Below are 23,646 nucleotides of genomic sequence, written 5' to 3' on the forward strand. Positions count from 1 at the left end.
GATATCAGCTCTGCATGCCTACTCATTTGGGATAACTTTTCAGCACCATGCTGTTTCTCTGCTTCTAGGACTACATCATCTTCCCAGCTGGAGTCGCTGGATGCTGGGGACCTCTGTGGAGAGAGTAGTGTTGTGGGGAGCAGCTCTACAGTTACTGTGCCAGGCCAAAGGCTGGGATGGGCCCTGGAACCTTCGCACACCCCGTTCTTCTTGGAAGAGCAAAGCCTAAAGGATCCCTGTAGAAGCTGATCCTCTAGTTCTGACCTCAGCCCACTGCTGCCCTGTCATAAAACCCCCTGACTGACAGTGCCCACAGAGCCCCACACAACTGAACTCCCCATGACAGTCTGACCAAATCCTGCACCTATCCTATCCCATGCATTGGAATGGCACCTCTTTTACTGTGTGTGAAAGGCAGAGGAGCAACCAAGGTAGAAATCTGCACCTGGTCTCGTGCATGTGTTTGTTTTTGTTTTCAGTGACTGAGAGAACGAGTTCAGTGGCTGAAATATCATGAGATCGATTTTTCTCAGAGCAGGTCCCTTCGTGGATGATTGAAACATCATGAGGAAACTGGCTTATTTTTGTTCCATAACTGGCTTCCTGAAGCAAAAATAAAAAGCATGTGAAAAGTCAGAGATGGCAATAGCAAGATATTTGTGTTTCTGTTGAACCGGAATGCACAGCCCTAATGATAAGGGGGTGGTCAGGACAAACAGCAGCCATAGAGCCCCATTTCCAGGAAACAAAAACCAAAACACATGTCATTTTCTCCCTGGGATGGGATTACTTAAATGTACCATGCATCATTTTCATTCCACAAGCAGCTTGCTCCAAATTCTTTAGTTAGGATTTAGGCTTCTTTAATTTGACTCACAAGTGCATGTTCAAATTTGCCCTATGCATTCTTACAGCCGCCTTTGTTGTTTTTTCCATTTGTCGCAGGTCTGGAACTCTGCCATGCAAGTATTTTAATCAGACACCTAGGTCATATCTAGGAAAGCTTTTGAGTAATGCTGTGCTTAGAAACGGAGGTGTGATTGATCCAGTGCAGTTCATTTTCCTGGTGGAAATGCATGGTTGGATGGAATATAGACCAGGTGCACCAGAGCTTTGCTGAAGACAGGACAGACACAAAGGTGGATTTACGATAGTTTTGCGCTATCCCAATCCCCAGAGGTGTTGGGTTGTTTAGGCTTGTGGCATAAAGTAGTGTAGACTTGTGGAGTCCCAGTTTACCAATGAGGAAGCTGAGGCATAGATAAGTGACCAATCCGAGGTTGTGGAGTGAGTCAGCGGCCAAGCTGGGAATGTAGCCCGTGATTTCTGACTCCCAGTCCTGTGTGTTATCCTTCCTCTTTTTTGGAGGAACCTGACCGTAAACATATTTTCACAACATATTCTAAAATATCTAGGGCCAAACGCTGCTCCTGTAACACGGGTGCAGTAGAGGAGAAAGCAGAGGGATCCAGGGGCCCCTTCCCTTACAGCAGTGCACATCAACAGAGGAACACTCCTGTTAGCAACAATTGCTTCTTATTTACTCCTCAGCACAAAGGAGGCATGGTCTGGTTAGGGTGCTTTGTCAGTTCTCAGCATGTCTGCTGAGGTAGGTGGCATGTGCTAGCCAAGAGCACATGCTGCTGCTCCCATCACATGTTTCTTTTAGGTTCTCAAAGAGTGGTTCGGTCTAGAGAGAACTGGCTGCATTTGTCTACTTGATTCTGGAGGTAGGAATATGAAAATTCCTCTCTCTGGGCACCAGCCCCATGTCCTTTAAGTATCAGTTTTCGTGCCCAGGTACCTAGGTAGCAATTTTCTGGTTGTACTATGGTTGGTACAGGAATGGTCATGTGTGTACCACCTCTGTGCTTCCTCTATCCTTGGAGCTACCCCTCTGTTATAAATTAGAGCAGCCTCAGGGTTGCTCTAACTTACACCTACCTGCCTATGGCCCTAAGCGGAGGATCACTGGAGCACAGTTCCTTGGGCATGCCTTCTTTTTGCCCAGCCATGCCCTGTGAACTAGGAGGGAGTGAAGTAGGAGCATCTCTTTATAATTTTTGCTACAGTGACACTGTTTAGGAGTCTCATGTTCTTGCCCAGAGAATTCAGAATTCCAATAGGTGTTGCTACAGTGCCCCGAAAAGACAAAGCTGCTGGTGTGCTCTATGTTCCTTGAAGGGTTGGCTGCACTGTGTCATACTGTATCTCCTTCTAATCCAGTTGCTTCAGAAGATGATTAAGACCTCCTGGGTATCCAGTGTGTCTGATTCTTCCAGACACCAAAGCCATTCAGTAGTACGTCATGCTTTCAGAAGTCATCACATCACAAATGCCCCCACCTCTACGTCTGTGTTTTGCTGATGCCCCTTGATCCATGATCATATCCTCACAGTTGGCATCTAAGCTCGTGTTGATAGCATCTGTGGCGGTAAGTGCTTGTGTGCCTCCTGTGCACTTGATGTCAACCCAGACTCAGCGTTCATACAGCTTACAGGTCTGTAAGAAGCTCCTGGCAGAGACAGAAACAATCGCTCATTATTTCCAGCACTAGATACTGCAACGGAAACATCGGAGGCCTTTTGTGCTCTACTTCAGACTTGACAGAGTCCTTCCCCGAACTTCCCTCTCTTACAAAGCCTTTATTTTCAAATCCAGATGAATAAAATCGCTGTCAATCACAGGCATCCTTCCCTAGTGCTTTCATTTCCTTGCTGATAAAGTGATAAACTTGTGATTCAGTATCAGGGCTCATGGACAGTTCAGAGAACTTGAATAAGAAGTCACACCTTCAGGCATGTATAAGTTGTTAAGGCAAAAGTTTAAAGTATATGTATATAAATAAATATACTTTTTTTTTAATCCAAGGTCCTGATTTTCCCAGAAGGCACCTGTACAAATCGATCTTGTCTGATCACCTTTAAACAAGGTGAGAGATATTGTGTTGCATGTATTTTGTTAGAAAATCATGGACTGGCATTATTTGCAAAGTCACTTTAGTCAGTTTGTAAAAATATTAATTTGGTCCAGTGGGTTTCTTTTGTTTATTTACAGTCTGTAAGGGTACTGTCAAGTCAAGCACTTCTAAAAAACCACTTTTCTTCACCTTTGCTACTAGTAACACTTTAGATTATTAAAACTGCAGTAGTTTTTAAAACCTCTACTACTTTATACCATTTGCTGTGAGTTTACTTTTTCAATTTGTGGCAGCTTGTAAAATGATAATAGATTAGTTAGTTGCATGTAGTTTCTGGGCAGTTTCTAGACAATTTTACTATGTCTTTTCATGCTTTATAGCAATGGTTCAATAGTTGTGTTTCAAATCCTTTACAGGAGTGTCTATTAGTTTTATATAAAGCATCTTCATTGAAATTAAAAATAAACAGTGGAAACCCATTTTCACAAAACCTACTTTTGAGAGATTGGACCTGACAATGTTCCTGTAATTTGAGATGCATTTGTTTTTATTTAGTTAACCTCTAATATTTAATATTCTTATTAATGCTACAGATGCATAAACAACTCTGAATTTTATTGGTTCCTGCAGGATTATTAATAATTGCATTTATTTTGGTAGTTTTGTAATTTTTAAAATTTAGAGCTGAGCAACTAACTGGAGTAATCTCTGTGCTTCCATGTATATTCGGGTACTAATGAAAAAAATAGAAACATTCTTTGTCATGCAGCTGATTTATGAAATCTACTCTGGTTGGTATTTAGCAAGATTAGCAGAGCAGATTATTGGCTGCACAGAATAGCTGTTCTATAATGGCACTGTCTAGCAGAAAGTGGTTTCTGCTAGTGCTTGCTCACCAAAGCTATGATGGTTTCCCACGTTATGTTGTTGAAAAAGCAGCCCCCTATTCCAAAGTCACAAAATGCTCATATAGGCACCTATGTGACGAAATAAGGACCATAAGCATTACCTGACTATCTTAGTTGTCATTCTCCCCAATGGTCATGTGAGCATGTAGCCAATATTATTTCCTTGGTGACTGGAGAGACAGGGTGGGTGGGGTAATATCTTTCACTACCTCCCCCACCTTGTCTCTCTCATGTTCTGGGACCAGCATGACTGCAACAACACTGACTACGTTCCTTGAGAACTGACATTCATTCAGATAGGAGAAAATTAGTTTAAAATAATCCACAAAACCAAGGGAATCACTTCTCTCTGACCTAAAACTCTGCTCTGGAGTTCAGCCAGGTAGAAGGGAGGGTCTCCTTTATCTGGAATCACTAGTCATGCTTCTAAAACAAACTGTCAAGGGATAACATTTTTTTTTTAATTCCTCCTTTACGTTTTATTTGTCCTCCAGTCCTTCTTTGTCTTAATCACTTTAAAATTCTTAAGTGGTATGTTTGTATATTAAAAAGTGATTTGTGGTTGCAGGAGCCTTTATTCCAGGAGTTCCCGTGCAACCGGTGCTGCTCCGATATCCAAACAAACTGGTAAGTAGAACGTTCTCCTTTTTGCAACTTAGAAAGCTAGAAATCGAAACATTCGTCTTAAAAGACACCCAGGTACTAGGCAGTCCATTGTCAAGTTTAAATGCATTCCTAGAGGCCCCAGCTGCTTTGCCTTAAAGGGTTGGCTGAGCATTCCCCTAACACAGGGGAATCTTCCAGTGATGCAAAGCTAGCGTAGCTGGCTCCACTACATCTTTCCTCTTGCTTCTTGTTGTGGCCAGACTGGGAGGGGCTATCCTAGCATTGCAGGGGAAGAAGGGTTCTTCTTCGAGTGATTGCTCACATCCATTCCAGTTAGGTGTGCGCGCCGCGCGTGCACGTTCGTCGGAAACTTTTTACCCTAGCAACTCCAGTGGGCCGGCAGGTCGCCCCCTGGAGTGGCGCCGCCATGGCGCCCAATATATATCCCTGCCGGCCCACCCGCTCCTCAGTTCCTTCTTACCGCCGTGTCGGTCGTTGGAACTGTGGAGCGCGGCATAGCTGTCCTCCACGTCCCTAGCTCTCCTTGTTTTTCTATCGTTATCTCTATTGTAGTTGTTAATTAGACTGTTAGTTAGATAGTAGTAGTTAAGTGTTAAGTAGTTGTAAATAGTTTTTCGCCGGGGGCTTAGCCCTTCCCGGCACCCGGCACCGGGCTCATGCCTGGTTCGCCGGGCTTCAAGCAGTGTGCGGCCTGCAAGAAGCCTATGCCCACGAGCGACCCCCACGACGCGTGCCTGAAGTGCCTGGGGGAATCGCATAGATCCGACAAGTGCCGCATCTGCAAGGCTTTTAAGCCAAGGACTAAGAAGGAGAGGGATCAAAGGCTCCGGACTCTCCTCCTGGAGGCGGCACTTGACCCGGCGGCTTCGCAGGCCGTGATGTCGGCGCCGGCACCGGATCGCACCGGCACCGAGAAGACTCCCCGGCACCGACCTTCTCCGGCACCGGGGACAGAGCCTAGGCCGTCGAAGTCCACTACTCCGGCCAGGCACACCCGAGTGGAGCGCCCGGCCTCAGCATCGGCCGCGGCGCCGCCGGCACCGTCGACTCCGGGCCCGGCGGGTCCGTCGAGTCCGGTGCCGCCAAGCTCCCCCATGACATCTGGGGTCGAGATAGTGGTGCCATCTACACCAGAGACCTTCGCCTCGGCACGGGACCTCATAGCCATGACCGAGCCCACTCAGCTACCACCCCCGGTACCTCCGGTGCGGGTTGTGTCCAGAGGCAAGCCTATGATGTCGGCACCGTCCCGGGACTCTCGTTCTCGCTCCAGGTCCCGACGTCAAGGTCGCTCCAGATCCCGCCGCCGCTCGCAGTCCCGGCACCGCTCCCCTCAGCGGTACCGGTCGTACTCGCGGCGCCGGTCGACACCGAGACGGTCGCGGTCAGAGTCCAGCCGTCGTTACCGGCACCGCGAGTCCAGGAGCCGATCCAGACGTTCGCCGCACCGGTCGACCTCCCGGCGCCGAGCTGGTGGCAGGTCCCGGTCCCGGTCGACCTCCCGGTACCGAACCGGTGGCAGGTCCCGATCCCGGCACCGAAGCGGCGCCCGGTACCGATCCAGATCCCGGCACCGTGGCAGAACTCGGTCCCGCTCCCGGCACCGTTACGACTCCCGGCACCGGTCCCCGGCACCGAGAAGATCGCCCGTGCCGGCCCGCGCGGACCATTACCATCCAGGGTCCGCTCCGCCATGGCCCTCGAGGCAGCCGTCCGTGTCTTCGCTGGCGGACAGTGGGTACGCGCTGGGCACCGACCGGCAGGCGGCGCTGTTCAGCGAGCCTCCACAGCAGGACGCAGCCCCACAGCAATGGGGTTTCTGGACACCCTGGGCGTATCATCAGGCCCAGGGCCCCCAACAGCTCCCTGCTAGGCCGGCGACTGCAGAGCGCAGGGCACCTGAGGCCTCGTTGTCTCGCCCCCCTCCCTCCCCGGATGGGGAGGAAGGATCCAAGCAACAGGACTCCACTTTGGCTCCTGAGGCAGAGGCGAGGGCCGAGGGAGACCCCCCTTTAGACACCTTCTTGCCGGGGGTCTCCTCATCTTCTTCCCCTGATGAAGCGGTGGCTGGGACCTCCTCCAACAGCCCCCCCCCGCTGGACCTCAGGGCGCACCAGGACCTCCTCCGGCGAGTAGCCCAAAACCTGAGTCTACAAGCCGAGGAGGTCTCGGAGGTAGAGGACCCTATTGTCACCATCCTCTCCGCAGACGCTCCCACCAGGGTCGCCCTGCCGTTCATACGGACCATCCAGGCCAACGCCACCACCATCTGGCAGTCCCCGGCCTCCATTCCTCCCACTGCGAAGGGCGTCGAGAGGAAGTACATGGCTCCTTCTAAGGGCTACGAGTACCTCCACGTACACCCGACTCCGTGTTCCCTGGTGGTCCAATCCGTCAATGATAAGGAGCGTCATGGTCAGGAGGCTCCAGCCCCCAAATCCAGGGAGGCTAGGCGGATGGACCTCCTCGGCCGTAAGGTGTACTCGGCGGGGGCGCTGCAACTCAGGGTCTCCAACCAACAGGCCCTGTTAAGTAGATACGCCTTTAACTCCTGGGTGGCAGCAGACAAATTCAAGGAGCTGTTGCCACAAGACGCTCGTCAGGAGTTTGCGGCCATCTTAGAGGAAGGCAAGAAGGTCGCACGCACGTCCTTGCAAGCCTCTCTGGACGCTGCGGATTCGGCTGCCCGTACCCTCGCGTCGGGTGTAACAATGCGTCGCCTCTCCTGGCTGCAGGTTTCCGGCCTTCCGCCGGAGCTCCAGCACACAATACAGGACCTTCCTTTTGAAGGCCAAGGGCTGTTTTCGGATAAGACAGACCCTAGACTAAAGAATCTAAAAGACAACCGCGTCATCATGAGGTCACTGGGGATGCACACTCCAGTGACGCAGCGCAGACCCTTCCGGCCGCAGCAACAGCAACAACAGCGCAGGCCGTATCTCCAGTTCCGCCAGCGGCAGGACCTTAACAGGCGCGGCGGCAGGAACGGAAGGCGCAGGCACTCGGGGAACCAAGGGGGCCAAAACCAAGGCTCCTCTAAGCCCCCGCCTGGTCCCAAGCCTTCATTTTGAAGGTGCGCCCGAGGGCGCAGTAACAGTTTCCCCATTGGATCCTTTCCCCCCGTTTTCCAACCGCCTTTCTTTTTTCCTCCCGGCGTGGTCCCTAATAACATCAGACCGCTGGGTCTTACGCACGGTGCAGTCGGGATACCGCCTGCAGTTTGTTTCATTTCCTCCTCCCCGCCCCCCTTCCTCGTCCCTCTTCAGGGACCCCTCTCACGAGCAATTCCTTCGGCAGGAGGTGCAGACGCTCCTCCGCAAAGGAGCTATAGAGGCGGTGCCGGAGAACGAGAAAGGCAAGGGGTTTTATTCCCGCTACTTTCTGATCCCCAAGGCCAAGGGAGGCCTCAGGCCCATCCTCGACCTGCGAGAGCTCAACAAGTACCTGGTGAAGTTGAAGTTCCGCATGGTTTCCTTGGGGACCATTATCCCATCCCTGGATCCGGGAGACTGGTACGCCGCCCTCGACATGCAGGACGCGTATTTCCACATTGCTATCTGGCCACCCCACAGACGTTTCCTTCGCTTCGTTGTGGGGTCTCTGCATTACCAATTTGCAGTCCTCCCATTTGGCTTGTCCACGGCCCCGAGAGTGTTTACGAAATGCATGGCAGTTGTTGTGGCGCAGCTTCGGCGCAGTCGTATCCACGTGTTCCCGTATCTGGACGATTGGTTGATTCGGGGCACGTCGGAACAACAAGTCTGCAGCCATGTCCGTGTGATCACCGACATGTTCGCCACTCTGGGCCTCTTGGTGAACACAGACAAGTCCACCCTGGCCCCCACACAAAGGGTGGAATTCATCGGGGCCGTCCTGGACGCCACTGTGGGCAGGGCCTTGCTGCCATTGCAGCGGTTCCAGGCCTTGTCGGCAATCGTGCAACGACTACAGACAGCCCCCCTGACGTCAGTGAGGACGTGTCTAACCCTGTTAGGCCACATGGCGGCCTGTACTTTCGTGACCAATTACGCTCGGCTCCGCATGAGGCCACTCCAGCTGTGGCTCATCAGTCATTACAGGCCGACAAGACAGCCACTAGATATGTTAATCACGATCCCCCAGAGGGTCTTAGATTCTCTCGGCTGGTGGCTGGACCAGTCAGTGTTGTGTGCGGGTCTCCCCTTCCACCCATCTCAGCCCTCGGTGTCCCTAACAACAGATGCCTCAGATCTCGGCTGGGGGGCCCACGCAGGGACCCTGAGGACGCAGGGCCTGTGGTCCCAGGAGGAGGTGCGGCTACACATCAACATGCGGGAGTTGAGAGCGGTCCGTCTTGCTTGTCAAACGTTCTGTCATCAGCTCCAGGGTCGTTGTGTCGCGGTGTTCACCGACAACACGACGACCATGTATTATATCAACAAGCAGGGCGGCACCAGATCCTCCTCCCTGTGCCACGAGGCGATACGACTCTGGGACTTTTGTGTAGCCCACTCCATTCACCTCATGGCTTCCTTCCTCCCCGGAGTACGGAACACGCTGGCGGATCGATTGAGCAGATCCTTCCTGTCACACGAGTGGTCCCTTCGCCCGGACGTCGCCCTCTCCATCTTCCGGAGGTGGGGTTATCCCCGGGTGGACCTCTTCGCGGCCAAGGGGAACAGGAAGTGCCAAGCGTTCTGCTCCTTTCAGGGCAGGGAACCCGGGTCGATAGCGGATGCCTTCCTCATCCAGTGGTCGACCCACCTGTACTATGCATTTCCCCCATTCCCGTTGGTCCACAGGGTCCTTCTGAAGGTGCGCAGGGACAGGGCTCATGTGATCATGGTAGCCCCGGCGTGGCCCAGACAGCACTGGTACCCCATGCTGCTGGACCTGGCCATAGCCGACCCAGTTCCCCTGCCCCTTCATCCGGACCTGATTACCCAGGAGCACGGGACCCTCTGTCACCCGGACCTGCAGTCGCTGCACCTAGCGGCGTGGCTCCTGCGTGGCTGACTGGCTCTGAGCTGCGCTGTTCCACGCCGGTGAGGGAAGTGCTCTTGGGCAGCAGAAAGCCGTCCACAAGAGCGACATATTTGGCCAAATGGAAGCGATTCTCCTATTGGTGCGTGGAGAGAAATCTCCGCCCTATGGAAGTTTCAGTAGCCAACATCTTAGACTACATTTGGTCCCTCAAAGGGCAAGGTCTGGCCATATCGTCGTTACGAGTCCACCTAGCGGCTATCTCCACCTTTCACCCGGGTGCGGATGGTAACTCTGTTTTTTCCCACCCGACGGTGTCTAGATTCCTTAAGGGGCTGGAACGTTTATACCCTAACGTCCGTCCCCCTGCTCCAACCTGGGATCTTAACCTGGTGTTGTCCCGACTCATGGGGCCCCCCTTTGAGCCGTTAGCTACTTGCTCCCTGCTTTACCTCTCTTGGAAGACGGCCTTTCTAGTAGCTATCACCTCAGCTAGACGGGTGTCGGAACTCCGGGCTCTTGTGGTAGACCCCCCATACACGGTCTTCCACAAGGACAAGGTGCAGCTGAGACCACACCCTGCTTTTCTCCCCAAGGTGGTCTCAGCCTTCCACGTCAACCAAGAGATATTCCTCCCGGTTTTTTTCCCGAAACCTCACTCCTCAGGCAGGGAGCAGCAGCTCCACTCGCTTGATGTCCGTAGGGCTCTCGCGTTCTACGTGGAGAGGACCAAGCCCTTCCGCAAATCCCCCCAGCTTTTCGTGGCAGTAGCGGACCGCATGAAAGGGCTTCCTATCTCCTCCCAGAGGTTATCCTCTTGGGTAACGTCCTGCATCAGGACCTGCTATGACTTGGCCCACGTCCCTACGGGCCGTGTGACTGCGCATTCTACCAGGGCGCAGGCGTCGTCGCTGGCTTTCCTCGCCCGTGTGCCCATCCAGGAAATCTGTCGGGCAGCGACCTGGTCATCGGTCCACACCTTTGCTTCCCACTACGCCCTGGTCCAGCAGTCTAGAGAGGATGCGGCCTTCGGATCTGCAGTGCTCCATGCCGCGACTTCTCGCTCCGACCCCACCGCCTAGGTATGGCTTGGGATTCACCTAACTGGAATGGATGTGAGCAATCACTCGAAGAAGAAAAGACGGTTACTCACCTTTGTAACTGTTGTTCTTCGAGATGTGTTGCTCACATCCATTCCACACCCGCCCTCCTTCCCCACTGTCGGAGTCGCCGGCAAGAAGGAACTGAGGAGCGGGTGGGCCGGCAGGGATATATATTGGGCGCCATGGCGGCGCCACTCCAGGGGGCGACCTGCCGGCCCACTGGAGTTGCTAGGGTAAAAAGTTTCCGACGAACGTGCACGCGCGGCGCGCACACCTAACTGGAATGGATGTGAGCAACACATCTCGAAGAACAACAGTTACAAAGGTGAGTAACCGTCTTTTAATACAGTAGAAAGTGCTTAAGAAATTAAATGCTACTTTAAGAGCACTCTTGCTATATTTTGTTTACTAGGTGGAAAGCAAATTTGTAACAGTAATGTACAACAGGTTCCCTTTGACTGCAAGCAACATGGAAGCAATTCCCTCAAACTAAGTCTGCTCTTGTTGTTTGGGGAGTGCTTTGTCTTGGCTTGCCATACGTCTACATACATTTTCCTAATCCAAATGAGTTTACTGCATTCTCCCTAATCTTGAAGCAACCCGTGTAGCATATGCTTTGGAAATGTCCTGTTTAGTGCTTCAGTATTAGAATTTGGTTTTGCAATGTCTTTTAAAAAAAATTGAAAACAACAACCCAGTTGTCTTTAATACACTTTCCATATTCTAGTGTATATGCAATTGGAAATCAAATAAGCATTTCTTATGGTAAATTTGTGTGTCTTCCAGTATAGTTATGTTATGCCTCCAGCATAATTAAATTATTTAGAATAATAAACTCTGCTTTCCTTTTTGTTGTTTCACACTAGTTAAATTAATAGTAATATGTCATAACTTGATTAGCTTTGAGACAGAAACCATGTTTTATTGGTGTTCTGTAAAGCTGCATGCCAACTTCTGGTTATGTATCTTTCACAGTAACGTTGTGGGGCGCTTAAGAAAACAAATGTGATCTATTAAGAGAAACAACCTTTGAAATAGTTTAATTACTAGATAAAGATAGTGCACTGCCTCTCAGCAACACTTTTTATTAGGAGTGCATGGAATTTTAAGAGTTGTCCTTGATTGCACATCTGATTCCATCCTGCTGAAATACTTACATGGCAGATAAACTTGAGGAATACTTTTAACCCCTGATGCATGCATGTAATTCCCATTAACAACTACTTCCTCTGCAAAACTCACTGCCATTGCTTTCATGTGTACATAAGAATAATAGTTTGCACTGCATCCAAGAAACTCAAGTACGTACATATATTAATGAATTTCCCTTCACAACACGTGTGAGTAAGGTAGGGTAAATGTTACCCCTAGTTTACAGATGGAGAAACTGTGACAATTTGTCCAAGGTCCCAGAGGAGGTGAGTAGCAGAGCTGGGAATAGAATTCTGATCTCTTCACTCCTATGTCTGTGTTTTAATTAAAAAAAAAAACCAAAAAAAACCCCCACTCCTTCATTTCCCATCCCTGCCCCTCTGAATTGTCCCATAGAAAAGAATGCCACCAATGCAGTTCATCAGACCCCAATGGCAAGGTGGCAAAAGTCAACAGGAGTGAGTACTGAAGGAAGAACAACGTCCTTTAATATTTACAAAGCTAAATGTTTTACATCAGATTGGAAGTCAGATGACTGAAGTCTTGGCCTCCTGCATACAATTAGATCCTGATCCAAAGCTTAGTGAAATCACTGGAAAGGTTCCCGTTGACTTCAATGGGCCTATACTGGACTTAGGTAAAATCCTGGCCCTATGAAAATCAATGAAAGTTTTGCCATGGACTTTAGTGGGGCCAGGGTATCACCCCAGTATTAAATAAACATATAATGAAATATATTTTTCTTATCACCTCTCACAATTATTTGAAAATTAAGGGAACTTTCATTGCTTACAAGCAAGCAGCTGCAAGCATTTAGCATTTGGGAATTTGGGGACTTCTGATTCAGTTTTATTTCTACTCTCCGCCACTCGATCTTTCCAAGTTTTTGTAGCTGTTAGAGCAATTCTTCTCCTTGAGTAAACTCAAAAGACCCCAAGGCAGATATTTAACGCTCTTTATTATAATTAATTAAACTGCAATCAATGTGCTTGTATTTATGGTGTGGGTGATGCACTCTTCTTCCCTGAGGCTTACTTTGACTGCTGCAATAGACCTAACTTTCAGTGGTGTAGGCTAGTACTTTATTGTTGTTTTCCTGCTGCCTGTGCGTCTCCCCTTCCCCGTCCCCACCACCACCCTCACCACCACAAGCATCAAACATTTTGAGGTGGGGGCCGGGGAGTGGGAGCACTTGTGTACTGTGTCTTTTAGGGCAGGTCTACACTACCGCTTAAGTCGATCTAACTTGCGTCGCTCAGGGGCGTGAAAAAGCCCATCCCCAAAGTGACAAGTTTTGCGCTATATATGCTGGCACTTTGTCGGTGGGAGACGTTCTCCTGACGAGGTGGAGTAATTATGCTGAAGGGAGAGCGCTCTTCTGTCAGCATAGCACATCTTCACCAGACACGCTACAGCAGTGTAGCTGTGCCAGTTTAGCACTACAGCGTAGACTTGTCCTTAGATGTTAGTACTCTCCTCTGATGCTGTTTCTCCCATTTACCACAATGGGAACCACACGTGCATTGGGAGAGAGGTGAACTGTCTTCCTCGCACTTTCTTTTTCTAATCCTTCTTCCCATGCAATTAAATAGTGAAGCATATGATTACAATGCTAGACATGAATGTAATTTTACTACTGCAACAGGATTTAGAACGGTGGCCATCAGCTGACTTCCACAGGGAAGTTGCAAACATTTCATTACATGCCCATTGCAACACAGTGTATAGGTTCAAATTAAGTTCTGGGGAAAAGGCTCAGTTCACAATATTTTATTATTAAGAATAATAAGATTGGAAAATCATTTTGGTAGCTTTGTTTGGAGGAAAGGAAGGGTGCACAATTAAATGTTGCAGCCGGAAGGGGCAGAAATTCCAGGTGGGAAACAGAAGTTACAGCGCACAGGGAAGATTACAGAAATTGTTTTCCCCGCTAGAGAAAGTAGCATGCCAACATTTCTGTTGTGGAATTTAAAAACTTAAAAAAAAAAAAAAGTCAATTGAATGCTTATAAGACATCACACAAAAGTCTTTCTTAAAAACCTGGTAACTTTTTCTTGGATAATGTCAACTCATTATTAGCAGTGTCTTCTATAAGTTCCTGCACTTAATAGAGGGGATGCTTAGATGAATGTAAAGAGTGAAATAACAGTATAAAGCAGTTGGCAAGTTTTTGCTTTCACAAGTTAGCAGTAAGTTATTACCTAGCTTGTAAGCAACTCGGGGTAGGCTCTATCTTTTTTTCCCATTGTGTTTGTATAGCGCCTTGCACAGCTGGCTGCTCGGCTACGATCGGGGCCCACAGTACAAATCATCATAATAATTAAACAGTTTAAAACCTGTAGAGTACATCTTTTGTTTGTTTGTCCAGAATCTGTCTCTGGAAAACAGGTTGATAAAATAGGTGTTGAAAGGTATAGTAATGAAGAAAAACTATGGTTGATTATTCATATGAATTTTTTTGTCTTGTCACACATTTTTATCAGTTTTCATGATAAGCAGAAGTAATCTTGAAAATCTGCTTATTCTTGCAGTAGTTTTGATAATGCAGCATGTGCAATACATGGTTTTAGTTCTGAATTTAAGGCTGTATAGATTGCAGTAGGCATCAGAATCTTGATCAGTTGTGGTAGCATGCAGAATATCCAAACTTTCTTTGCAGTAGCTTTTGTGTGAAACATCTATAAATACAGCTCAGTGTGTTGGACCAACATTGAGTGGGTTGATAGCTGGGACATATTAAGTTATATTTTCTTTACCTATTTAGTGAGGCTTGTCACAGTTCTGCATCTGTATTCCTTCTTCATGGTCCAGCAAGAGCACCCATTCTCAGGGTTCCAGCTCCACAACCATCATCTCTTGGGCAGAGACACGCATCTCTCTCATTCCTGTCCTGGGTATTTCCAGGCTGCACAGATCCCTGCCTACACTGTGAATTCCCCAGCAAGGCAGATTGCCTCAGCAGGCCTGCACTGCCTTCCATCCTCAGAGGCTATAAGAAGCATAATTGCCCACAGTTAAGTTACCACCCAGCTCTTCCAGAGCAAGCACCTTTAAGGTGAAAGTATTACAGAGAAAGTATCTTGAAAACAATAAAAGAACCTACACCCATGCTAATATGCTTACCAGCGATCACCTCAGCTCCAGCAAGGGCTCTGGCAGGTAAACAGTCTTTCAGACCCCACTAAATGGTTCGCTGTGGTCATAAGTTCATAGCTGGTGTTAGCTCAAAACAAGCATCCCGTGAATCTGTAAGTCATTGCTGTGTGCAATTTGGGTCTTTTGATCTGGGAATAGGTAATTTGTAGACCACAGGTGTACTCCTCAGGGCAAAGCTTCAAAAGTCTGAGTTCTTGCATAACTGAAGGGAGCACATTTGCATGTATATTTTCCCCTAGAGATTTCCTGGAAACTCACTTAACTTTAAAAGTTCAAATTGTTTCAAATAGTCCTTTAAAGTCCTAACATTTCCCATGCTTTATACGAATCCTGTCTTCCCCCCAGAGACGTTGCATACAATCCCACAATACTACATCAGTGTTGCATTTATAATACAATGAAATACTCATTCTTAAACTTGATTCGGTAAGGTGTAACTTCATCCTATCATGTTTCTCCAGGATACTGCAGGAAATTGCCATATCTGTTCACAAGGCTGTCCAAATATGCTTGTGTTCCTTGATTCCTCTTGTATTATTCCATACGCAATTGATCAGGTACTCAATTCATTCCCACAGTGTTTCAAAGCAGAATCCTCCTTCAGAGACCCAGGAATGGGAATCACTTACATTAGCTCTCAAATGCTACATAAGAAGCCAGGTCTTTTTAGCATCAAAATTGGACTGCTGCTACTCTGGCTGTAAAAACCCTGCTAGTGGGGCTATTTAGTTTTAGAGGTAGCTGAAGTAAAACAGTAAGCAAAAGTAGTTTGATTATAGCAGAAGTTGGAAGTTTCTTGCCAAGCCAGGGCGTCTATCTCTTGAATCTCAGATTTCCCCAAAGTACATCAAATATTCTGCTGGTGTTCCCCTCTTCTGTTAAGATTCCAGTATTTTATCACAAGGTTCGGCAAACAGTTTCAAAAGGGGAAAAAACAGGCAAAAAGGCCATAACCCAATTGAACATATAGTCAGACCTTGTTATTTTGAATCAGTATGTACCTTCTTACAAGCGTATTTTCTATAATAACTTCTCTGGCATACAGAGCTAGACACAGTCTTATTTCAAATACATGAAACTCTGTGATACCATAAGGTGATGGTTGTAGATATTTTACTGGAGAATGCTTTAAAATACATAAGTGGCTTTGATCAAGTGATGTAAAAATGTTGCCTCCATCTATGATATAAATGCTCCCTTTGACTGTTTACTTGTGTGATAGTTTTGTTAGTCCCTTGCTTAATATTAGTACAATATAGAGACAGTGAGTTTCGGCAACAAACACCTTTCTATTTCTGTGGAGCCAATACAGCTGTAAGAGACCGAGCAGGTCTAGTCATCTTCATGCAGCACTGGTGGAACTCAGCTGCATTCCAGTTGTAGAATCTTTATTTATTGATGATGGTGGAAGAGGCAAAAAGAACCCAGCCTGACTTTTCACATCTCGGGCTGAGCTTGATTATTCTAAGGGCAATAGGCAGGGGGAGGCAGGCAGTGAGGAGGGTATGGGGGGAGGGAGTTGCTGCAGCTTCCCTCTTTTCTGTAGCAAACCTTTTCAAGCCTCTGCCAGGTAAAAGAGACCTGCCTTGGTTCTTGATGGGTGACTAGTGTCAGACTAGAATTGTATTAACTGATATTTCTCCTAAATAATTTGAGACAGCAGTATGGACAGCTGGAGCTAGAACAGTTCTAATGTCAATAAAAGGAGGCAGCATGGGCTGGGAGTGGTTGGGGTACGGCCATCAAGTCAGAGACCTGGATTCTATTCCTGCCTTTGCCACTGGTATGCTGAATGTAACTACATCTTGCCTTGCCTTAGCCTGCCTACCTGTAACATGGGGATAATGATGTTTACACTCTTTTGTAAAGCACTTTGACATCTATGGATGGAAGTACCTAATCAAAAGATTAATACTAGACAGAGTTTTAAAATTTAATAATATAATATGTATGGAGATATACCTATCTTATAGAACTGGAAGGGACCTTGAAAGCTCATTGAGTCTAGTCCCCTGCCTTTAGTAGCAGGACCAAGTACTGTGTCCCTGACAGAGTGGGTTTTTTTTAAATTTATTTTGCCCCAGATCCCTAAACGGCCCCCTCAAGGATTGAACTCACAACCCTGGGTTTAGCAAGCCAGTGCTCAAACCACTGAGCTATCTCTCCCTTAAAAAAACCACCAGCTCATTTGTAAAGAGGAAATGACCTTGAAGACAACAGTCATTGTACGGAAGTTGGAGGAGGAAGCTAAAAGTATAAAAAGCAGTTTAATGAGGCAGTCAGTAAATTCAGGGTGTTGAGAATAAGGTATAAATTGGCAATCTTGTCCATAGAATATTAATAGGATGTGTCCTTTTATATGGGACTGTGTCCTTTTATATGGGAAGTTTGACAATGTATTAAGCAGCTTTACAGAGTTAAAAAGTGAAATACTATAGGTACATTGGCCTTTTTTGGGTTTACAGAGGTACAGAAGAATGGTCATACTGGGTCAGACCAATGGTCCATATAGCCCAGTATCCTGTCTTCCAACAGTGGCCAATACTAGGTGTCCCAGAGGGAATGAACAGAATGAACAGAACAGGTAATCATCAAGTGATCCATCCCCTGTCGCCCATTCCCAGCTTCTGGCAAACAGAGGCTAGGGACACTTCAGGGCATGGTTTTGGTAAATTTTAATCTACAGTATAGTTATCCTCTGTTTATAAGAACTAGGGTAAATGTGCACCACATTTTGTTTCTGTTTAGGGCTCCTTTTCTTTCTAATCATGCTCAATACAGATGTGATGGTAGGAAGATAGGAACAGCCTGCAACAACTATTTAAACAAATCATTTCAACTAAGCTGTGATTACCCCGTGTGATTCTATACAAGATGATTGGGAAAAGTTAAAAATATGGGCTTTTGCCTTCCTTTAGCTTCTTTATGCTGTGTAAAGAAGGCCTGATACTTTGGGGAGGGAGGGTAGGGGGCGGTTGTGTTTTAATTTTTCTGCACTAGAAATTCAGATGCTATCTAGATTCATAGATTCCAAGGCCAGAAGGGACCATACTGATTATCTAGTGTGATCTCCTGTATAACACAGGCCATAGAACTTCCCCAAAATAATTCCTAGAGTAGATCTTTTAGAAAACATCCAATCTTGATTTAAAAAATGTCAGTGATGGAAAGTCCACCACAGCCCTTGGTAAATTGTTCTGATGGTTAATTACCCGCTCTGTCAAAAATTTATACCTTTATGTTCAGTCTGAATTTGTTTAGCTTCAACTTCCAGTCTAGGCTGGAAGACTCTTTGATGACTGGAGAGCCTCGTGTAAATGATGAGATCACACGTGCTAAAGGAGTGAAAGTAGCACTGTTAAGTGAGAGAGGGAGATAATCTTCGTCAGACTGTTAAAATAACTGTTTGACCTCAGTGACTAATATTTCTGAATAAATGAAACATTTGTTGAAGATTCCACATTCGTGTCCCTTCCTTCAGGGAGATAAGAGCTTAGTGCCTCCTACAGGTCTTCCAACAAAACCACAGAAGATCAGACTTCACATTCCTAGCATTTCTATGATGGAAAAACAAGCAGAATTTGTTTCTTAATTAAACCAAACCAACCAACTTTTCCTTTCAGGCCCTAAAGTAGCACAAGCCCCTCAACTCCGTCCCTCACCCCTTTTGGTATCCTTTGTAGGTTAACTTTAAAACACTGGAGTGAAGCAGTAAAAAAAGATTGGTTTTGCATAAATAGAAGGCATCACTTTTTAAAGAAGGAAATAGGTAAGGCCATGTATACCGTAGAACAATGTTGTGGCACAGCTAGTGCTGCGATCTCAAGCATAACTACCAGACCACTGTATAAAGCTGTTCTTCCTAGAAGACAAGGAGTAGATTATAATTAGTGCCTTTTTATAGGGCTAGTGTCAACTCCCAGTGAAGTATTTTAATGGACGCTCAGTAAGAATCTAGGTGATGTAAAACATCAGTCAGTACAAAACTGCATGGGCAAACTAATCTATGGGTTTGATCTTTTCTCTGTTTCATTTTTCATACTATGGCAATGCAGCTACTGGTGAAAATATTTATAAGGCTATGGATTCCAGTCACATTAACATTTTTTTATAGGACAGTAAAACATCCTCTGTTTCACTCAATTGTATGCTTATAATTTTCTGTTGTCTATCTGTTCTCCCCTCTGGTTTGACTTGTCTGACATTTCTGTTTTTCTTTAGGATACTGTGACCTGGACATGGCAAGGCTATTCATTGTAAGTTTTCTAACCCTATTAAAAACAATATATAGGAACTTCTCCCATTAATAAATATACTGCCAATGACCAAACCAGCCCTGTTAAGTCCATAGGAACACATTTCTTGGTTTGGTCTTCTGATGGAATGTATTTGGGGGTCAGACTGACATTATGTGACATGCTCCAGTGTTTAATCTCTTAGTAGATAGAGCACTAAACTGGTATTCAAGACACCTGACCCTGACACTGGTTTGCTGGATGGCCTTGGGCAAATAACGTCATGTCTGTGCCTCAGTCTCCCCATCTATTAAAAAGGGAATAATGATACTAACTTCCTTTGTAAAGAGCTTTGAGATCCACTGATAAAAAGCACTATATAAGAGCTAGGTATTATTATGGCAGCAAATTTTGTACTTGTTCTATTTTTCTGTCCTATAAGGAGCTGTCATTTCCCAGTTATATCACCCTGAGGATCCCCTTGCTTATATTGGTATCAATCCGGAGTAACTCCAGTGAAGTCAAGAGTTTTAAGCTGGTGTGCAAAGGGTGAAAGTGGAAGAAAACCGAGCCCTATTGTATGTGGAGCTGCAGGTGCATTGCATTCGTAACATTCCCAAATAGTTCTTTCCAGTTATTCTAGCATTAAATTTTATAAAAGCAAAGCTTCTGCCCCTGCAGTAAAGTGTCCAAGGAATATTCTAAGGCTTGACTGCTTGCGGACTTTTTCCTTGTAGCTAGATCAGGATGGTTCCCACAGATAGTAAAAAAGTTCAGTTCTGAATTTTCTGGTTGCTAGAAAAACCAGAATAACAACTGTTATAGAAGAGGCAAATATTGCAGTTAAATAACTGTGCATATTGTCAAAAGTTGATTTGGTTAGTCGTCTCCTGACTTTTGCTTTTTTCACATGTTACAATGAAGCAGATATGGCAGTGAAATTCTTAACATTTTTGTTTCCTTTTTCTTTTGGACTGTCACTACTGAAAAATCACATCTTTTCCTCTTCCTGGCTCCTGATTTAGGGCTGAGCCCTATTTTTCTTGCCTTAAGAAAGAAGTTGCATTTGAAAATTGACACCTTGGATATCACAGTCATGGGCACACTAGAAATATTAAGATGAATAAATTTGACCTATACTTTTAATCAGAGAAATAGGTGAGAAGATTGGGATATTTGTAAACAGGCAGTCTGCAAAGGGACTTCAGGAACTTAATCCTTAAAGTCTTATTCTCAATTCAGTTTGACTAATGTAGACATAAATCGTGTGCTTTTCCTTTGTTCCAGAGCATTTGTTCTACACAAAATTATACGAGACCCTTGTAATTAGACCATATCCATCAAGCCATTTCTTAAGCCAATTATTTCATGTGTCCTAGGAAGGGATGATGCTAGAAAAGAATTTTCTAAATACATTTAAAAGAAAATGCTAGAAACAAATGGGTGCTAATGGGATCTGCCAGAATTGCATATCTGGGCACACAATTACACAATACACATGGAAGATCTCAGAACTTATTTAACAATAAGTTAACAATAACAATGAATTATGCATAAATGTTAGTAAAAATATATTAGAGAGAGGGAGTTTTAAAAGGAACATGATTATAAATGAATAGGATATTAAGTATCAGGGAGTAGCCCGTGTTAGTCTGTATCCACAAAAACAACGAGGAGTACAGTGGCACGTTAAAGACTAACAGATTTCTTTGGGCATAAGTTTTCGTGGGTAAAAAAACCCACTTCTTCAGATGCATGGAGTGAAAATTACAGATGCAGGCATTATATACTGACACATGAAGAGAAGGGAGTTACCTCCTCATCAGTTATTGGGAATGGACCACATCCACCCTGACTGAATTGGCCTTGTTAACACTGGTTTTCAACTTGTAGGGTAACTCCCTTCTCTTCATGTGTCAGTATATTTATGCCTGTGTCTGTAATTTTCACTCCATGCATCTGAAGAAGTGGGTTTTTTACCCACGAAAGCTTATGCCCAAAGAAATCTGTTAGTCTTTAAGGTGCCACCGAACTCCTCACTGTTTTAATAGGATATTACACTTCCTTGTGTAAAAGGACAATGTGAAATGGCATAGGTGGGTGTAAGCACAGAGGTAAAACTGAAAACCTAGATTTAATACCTGAATAACTGAAACTATAATCAAACCTTAATGTGGATAAATGTAAAGTAATGCACATTGGAAAAAATAACCCCAACTATACATACAATATGATGGGGGGCTAATTTAGCTACAACGAGTCAGGAAAAAGATCTTGGCGTCATTGTGGATAGTTCTCTGAAGATGTCCACGCAGTGTGCAGAGGCAGTCAAAAAAGCAAACAGGATGTTAGAATCATTAAAAAGGGGATAGAGAATAAGACTGAGAATATATTATTGCTCTTATATAAATCCATGGTACGCCCACATCTTGAATACTGTGTACAGATGTGGTCTCCTCACTTCAAAAAAGATATACTAGCACTAGAAAAGGTTCAGAAAAGGGGAACTAAAATGATTAGGGGTTTGGAGAGGGTCCCGTACGAGGAAAGATTAAAGAGGCTAGGCCTCTTCAGCTTGGAAAAGAGGAGACTAAGGGGGGATATGATAGAGGTATATAAAATCATGAGTGATGTGGAGAAAGTGGATAATGAAAAGTTATTTACTTATTCCCATAATACAAGAACTAGGGGTCACCAAATGAAATTAATAGGTAGCAGGTTTAAAACAAAAGGAAGTTCTTCACACAGCGCACAGTCAACTTGTGGAACTCCTTACCTGAGGAGGTTGTGAAGGCTGGGACTATAACAATGTTTAAAAGGGAACTGGATAAATTCATGGTGGCTAAGTCCATAAATGGCTATTAGCCAGGATGGGTAAGGAATGGTGTCCCTAGCCTCTGTTCATCAGAGGATGGAGATGGATGGCAGAAGAGAGATCACTTGATCATTGCCTGTTAGCTTCACTCCCTCTGGGGCACCTGGCATTGGCCACTGTCAGTAGATAGATACTGGGCTAGATGGACCTTTGGTCTGACCCGGTACGGCCATTCTTATGTTCTTATGTTTTAAAGCTGCACCCTTTACTCAAATATGACATCAGTTTTTAAACTAGAAAGGAAATGTCTTTAGACTGATAATAGCATAAAAAAACCCTCCCTCCATGCGGGCCAATTAGTAAACCAGACAGTATGGGAGAATGTCTAGCTATATGTAAGCTAGACTCTTTCTTCTGCTTCCCCTACTGGGTTCCTCTATTAGTTGCTCTCACTTCTCTTGCTGGCACAAACTCTTATGATTACCAGGATGTGACCTAAGAACTTAAGATGTGCCAGAGTAGATATGAGCACTGGTGAATCAAGCTTGGGGGATACGTAGCTGAAGGGCTGAAGCAGACTTTGAGAGGCAAGGATGAATGGAAGAAGACTGGGGAAAAGCAGGGGTGGGGGTGAACGGGGAAGAGTAGCAGGAAATGAGAGCGGAGGTGAAGGGGTGATTTAGACTCTGTAGGCCCTTGAATGAAATTTCATAGTATCCTGAATAATGTCTCCCTTGTTTTACAATCTGGAAATAGTGCAGGAAGGTCTAATAGAAGAGCTAATCGATTGCATCTTGCAGTGCTGGCATGCATTTGGTAGAACACTTCTCGGCCCATCCCTGAAACCTGTCTGCCCCCATTCTGTTTTCACCCACTCCTTTGTGTCACTCTTTTAACCTGTGAGGCAGGTGCCTAAAACTGTTTTATAATTTTAAGTCAACTTAAAATTCATAAGAGAAGTCCAGCTGGCCCTCCCACTCTACCACCTCTTCTCTATCCCCAGCCTTCTCAGAAAACTCTTCCCAAACAGAATAAAGTTGTCTGTAAGATTTGCCTTTATTTAAGGCTACAAGTAAATGCCTCTCTCTCTCAGCTTGAAAGTGCTAACAGTCAAATGTGGAAGTGGTTAACCGTACCTCATTTCCCAACTTCCCCCATGTTAAAACTTCATACTGCCTTTTAAAGCATCCAAGACCCAAAGTGCACTGGTGGTTTCTTGTTATAATAATAGTTAGCATTTAGATGGTACTGGGAATGTGCAAAATCCACATACCTGTAAAAGCTTAACCAATCTTCCCTTTGCTCCTGGGAGGGAGGTCAATAGGTATTAGCCTCACTTTTCATATGAGAGAACAAACACACAGAGATTAAGTTCATACAGGTTGTAAGAGCCAGAGGCAAAGCTAAAACTCAGGATTTCCTGTTTGCCAAACCACTAAACTTCACCTCTTTTATAAATTCATAGATTACGTGCAGGAGGAACTGTTAGCGCATCTAATCTAACTTCCTGCATGACACAGACCAGTTACTCCTGCAATGAGCCAAACAGCTTGGGTTTGAGTATCTTCCAGAAAGGCATCCAGTCATCATTCACCGTGTCCCCCAATGCATCTTCAGCCTTGTTTAAAAAATAACAATTGCTAGCAAGATGTGAACTCTCTTGACTTTGTATAAAGCACGATGAATGTGTGTGTGATAATTACATATATAGTGCTGTAAATGCATATGGCACTAGAAAGTGTAACACGTTCTTTGCTCTAAAGAGCTT

At 45.7% G+C, this 23,646-nt stretch overlaps 1 protein-coding gene across 5 annotated transcripts in view; it reads left to right on the plus strand.

Moving 5' to 3' along the window:
* Positions 1 to 23,646, plus strand: part of LPCAT2 (lysophosphatidylcholine acyltransferase 2) — a 76,198-nt gene that overhangs the window by 11,727 nt on the left and 40,825 nt on the right. For 4 of the 5 annotated variants that reach the window (XR_007769315.1, XR_007769316.1, XM_050922703.1 and 1 more), the window contains exons 5-7: positions 2,872 to 2,932; positions 4,397 to 4,455; positions 19,050 to 19,084. Coding sequence is in view for 3 of the 5 variants with exons in the window: in XM_050922703.1 (XP_050778660.1) it covers positions 2,872 to 2,932; positions 4,397 to 4,455; positions 19,050 to 19,084 (155 nt within the window). In the remaining 2 variants the exon portion in view is untranslated. Of the gene's footprint in view, positions 1 to 2,871; positions 2,933 to 4,396; positions 4,456 to 19,049; positions 19,085 to 19,982; positions 20,059 to 23,646 lie in introns of all 5 variants that reach the window. The other variant, XM_050922704.1, reaches the window with a different exon arrangement.

Source organism: Gopherus flavomarginatus, chromosome 14 (genome assembly GCF_025201925.1).
Source record: "Gopherus flavomarginatus isolate rGopFla2 chromosome 14, rGopFla2.mat.asm, whole genome shotgun sequence".
Classification (NCBI taxonomy): domain Eukaryota; kingdom Metazoa; phylum Chordata; order Testudines; family Testudinidae; genus Gopherus; species Gopherus flavomarginatus.